Genomic DNA, 3,947 nt, shown 5'->3' with positions numbered 1-3,947 from the left:
ACCAATCTCTCATGAATCAACCTTGAAAAAATTTTATTCACAAAATTGCTCAAACTAATAGGTCTCATATCCGAGAAGGTATTTATGACATCCTTCTTTGGTAATAAGACCAAATTAGTGTGAGTAACAAATTTAGGCAAATCAGCTCCACAAAAGAAAGATTTTAGCATATTAGTAATATCATCACCAATAATTTCCCAGCATGTTTGATAAAATAGTCCAGTAAAACCATCGGGTCCCCCTGCACTCTCACTAGTTGGCATCGCTTCAATCCACCTGTTATCTTCCTCAGAAATCAGTCTTGGCAGGTGTGTTAGTATATCAAAATCAGTTGGGTCATCTTCTTTAGTGAATTGATCCACATAGAATCTAATGGCTTCATTAGCAATTCCATCAGAATCTTCTATCCAGTTCCCATCAGGCCCCTGAATTCTGTTTAGTTTCAACCTCTTTCTTCTCCCTTGTACATAGGCTTGAAAAAACCTAGTATTTCTATCCCCATCCTTAAACCATTGCATTCCTGCTTTCTGCTTCCAAAATTCCTCTTCCAAATGTAGGTACCTGTTCAAATCAGCTTGCACCTTATGTAACCTTTCCCTATTTGAAGGTGAAGGTTGTGTTTCAAACATTGTTTCATGAACCTTAACCACTTCCTCCAAGGCTTCTATTTCTTGAAAAATATTGCTAAAAGTGCTTTTACTCCACTGAACCAAAGCAGCCTTCACCTTTTTCAATTTATGATGAAAAAGTATGAAAGGGTTTGCCATGAAGTCAGCTGACCAATGCTCCTTAACCGTCTCCATAAAACTCTCATGCTTAACCCAAAAATTTAGGAATTTAAAAGGCTTCTTGATAGAGGTAACTTCACCAATATATGAAATTAATAAAGGAGCATGATCAGACCCATTCCTGATCAGATGAGTAATTTTTATACCATTGAATTTAGTCTGAAAAACCTGATTACCCAAGCATCTATCCAGCCTTTTGAAAATACAATCTTCTCCACTTTGACCATTCCACCAAGTGTATTTACTACCATTAAATCCCAAATCTATAACTCCATAATTCTGAACACAACATCTAAAATCTTGAATTTCATTCATGGTGACAGGTAATCCACCATATTTTTCCTCCTCATCAGTGATAGTATTAAAATCTCCCCCTATTAACCATGGCACATCCATGTTTACAGATACATCCTCTAAAGAGTCCCAAAGTTCCATTCTTTCAGCCTGTGAACATTTTGCATATACTAACGAAATCACCATCTCGTCCTGATTTCCTCTGAAGGATAGTTTAATTGCCAAGTGTTGTGAGTGATCCACTAACACTTGACGATCAAAAATTTCATCTACAAAAGCCCAAATTTTCCCTGAATTGTTTACTAAAGCATGCTGCAATCCAATTCTCCTCCTGTATTCCTCTAGTTTGTCAGATGTTTGAAAAGGTTCCATTAAGCCTATGAAACCAAACTGATACTTCTGATGCATTTTGATTATCCTTGTGAAAGACTCCATTGTATTAACTGATCTGATATTCCATATGATTGCATTCATCATGGATTACTGATCCTGCTAACCTGTCTTCTAGTATGAACACCACTACTAGGTGGTGCACTTGTGTCTCTGACTGTTTTCTTCTTTGCTTTACCCCCACCTTTTTCAATCATCTTAGGTGAGAGATCTCCAGCTCTACTAACTGATTTTATATTTTGATCAATTGAATGCATATCCAGGTTTTTATCTCCACTCTTCAGATTGATGTTGGCTTTGGATTCCCCAGCAAAAGTTACCTGTCCCTTGTCTTTGCTAATAGCCTCAGTCATGTCCTGTTTCTCCTGTTGACTGCTCATTTCTTGAGATTGGTAAACTAATACTTCCTCCCCATTGTTTGTTGAGCTTCCTTCATTTGGTATGATTTCTTCTTGTTGCCTTACTGCTCCATCAAATTCTTCTAGAGTGTCAGTTCCTTGAAAATTTTCTGCTATAGTCACTTTATCTTCACCTGGTGGATCTGATGATGTGTTCAGAATTACCTGCTTTGCTGTTTTCGTAATATTACTTGAATCACTGCCCTCAACTTGTGTGCTTGGACTATTGCTTTTGCTCGAACTGTTCTCACTTGGCTGTCCCCTACTTGGGCTGTTCTCCCTTTCTTTTATTGGACTGGATGGTGATGCTTCTTGAAACCCTGCAAGATTGTTCTTTTTAACTTTGATGCTTATGTTTTCCACTGATGGTTTGCTGCTCCCCTTCTCATTGATTATATTTTGGCTCTTTGCTGTATTTGTCTCTGTTTGTTCGTCCTTGTTCACATTACTACTTGCTGCCTCCCTTGCTTGTGCAACCTGCTTATCATTAATGCTTAGAACAGCATTAGCATGGCTTTCTTTTTTGTTTGCATCATGTGGTTCATTTACCTCAGTCTGCATTCTAGCATTTTCATCACTCTCCAGTATTGCAAAAGCATTTTGGGTCTTCACTTCATTATCTTTTTGCTGATTATTTTCTCCAAACTCTCCCAGAATAATTCCACTTTTATCTTTTATGTACTTATTTCTTCTTCTTTGCATCCATTCTTGCCTTCCTTGGATATTTTTTCCATTTCTGCCAGTGTTAAACTGATTTCTCTGATTGGCCTCTACTTTTTGATTTGCAGTTCTTTCTTCTTCATTGATCTTTCTAAGTTCCTCTCTGTATTGCTTCTCCAATTCAGGGTGCAAAGCTCTACATTCAATTTCAGCATGGCCTTGCAACTTGCAATGTTTGCAATATTTTGGTAAGTAATCATATTGGATAGTAATCCATTTAGATTGTACTTGCCCAGTGACTTCATCCTCTTCTGATATGTGAATCCTCTTTGGATGTTCAACTACTAAATCTATCTCCACTTTTACTTTTGCGCAGCTAGGCCTAGTTCTGTTAGCAGTTGCCATATCCAGTGTCAAGGGTTTGCCAACTGCTGATGCTAAAGAGAAAACTGCTTCCTTTGCAAAGAAATTGGGAGGTAATTCTGGGAAACTGATCCAGGCTACGGCAATGGATGTTTCTTCATCAGGCTTGAACCAAGGATTCCAAATGAGAGGCCTCATCTGACAGTATCTTGATTGTACTTTGATGTAGTATGCAGGAGTAGATAGTATTTTAACATAGTCCTCAAATAAGGATAGCCTAATCAGTATATGTCTATCTTTAAGTAAGCCAATTGTATTTTTACCCTTAATTGAATATTGCTCTGGGATAGCAGTTCTCAACTCCTTGATGTCAATAATCTCATAAGAGAATTTACCTATAACTGCATGTTGTAACTCTTCTTGAAGTATCAATTGCTTTACCTCTGATGATTTCCACGAAACATGTGGCTCCCCATTGATATATACGACAGGTTTTGGTGGTACTATTTGTTTAAAAGTGTGTTCTGGTGGCTTAAATAAAGCAACATAGTTTGTGTTTGTAGGTAAAATAGGCTTGGGAAACGTCTCACTGGTATTTGTTGTGGTTTTAGGCAAAATAGAATTGGTACCAGATTTTGTAGAAGATGAAGGTAAGGTGGTGTTAATATGATTGAAAACGGGAATTGTTGTATTTAGTGGCGGTGATGTAAGTGGTGCAACCCCAGGAGGGGGCTGCCCACCGGCCGGACTGGCCATTGGCGGCCGGTATTATAAAGTTTAAAGATGATTAGGGTTTAATTTTGAGGAGAGAGAAGAGAGCCTTCCTATTGTATTCTCCATGGGAATAATTCTTCCCTTTTCAATGTTATGACCCAAAAATCTGACTTTTGTTTGAAAAAGCGACATTTTTTGGTTTCGATGTAACCAGGCCATTTTGAATAATAATTTTCTTGAATATATCAAGATGTTTAAAATGCATTTCTATAGTATTTGAAAATACTAAAATGTCATCTATATGAACAATGATAAAATTGCTATAAGGCATAAAAATGTC

At 37.4% G+C, this 3,947-nt stretch overlaps 1 protein-coding gene across 1 annotated transcript; it reads left to right on the top strand.

Moving 5' to 3' along the window:
* The first annotated feature begins 1,708 nt into the window (after positions 1-1,708).
* On the top strand, positions 1,709-3,682 carry LOC132045830 (uncharacterized). The gene is made up of 3 exons (XM_059436408.1): positions 1,709-1,864; positions 2,716-2,778; positions 2,907-3,682. Exons 1-3 carry the CDS (start codon positions 1,724-1,726, stop codon positions 3,093-3,095), a joined length of 393 nt encoding a protein of 130 aa, XP_059292391.1. The 5' UTR covers positions 1,709-1,723; the 3' UTR covers positions 3,096-3,682.
* The last annotated feature ends 265 nt before the right edge of the window (positions 3,683-3,947 follow it).

The sequence above is a fragment of the Lycium ferocissimum genome, unplaced genomic scaffold (genome assembly GCF_029784015.1).
Source record: "Lycium ferocissimum isolate CSIRO_LF1 unplaced genomic scaffold, AGI_CSIRO_Lferr_CH_V1 ctg8126, whole genome shotgun sequence".
NCBI lineage: Eukaryota > Viridiplantae > Streptophyta > Magnoliopsida > Solanales > Solanaceae > Lycium > Lycium ferocissimum.
Note: the sequence above shows the minus strand (reverse complement) of the source record. Positions and strands in the feature narration are given on the sequence as shown.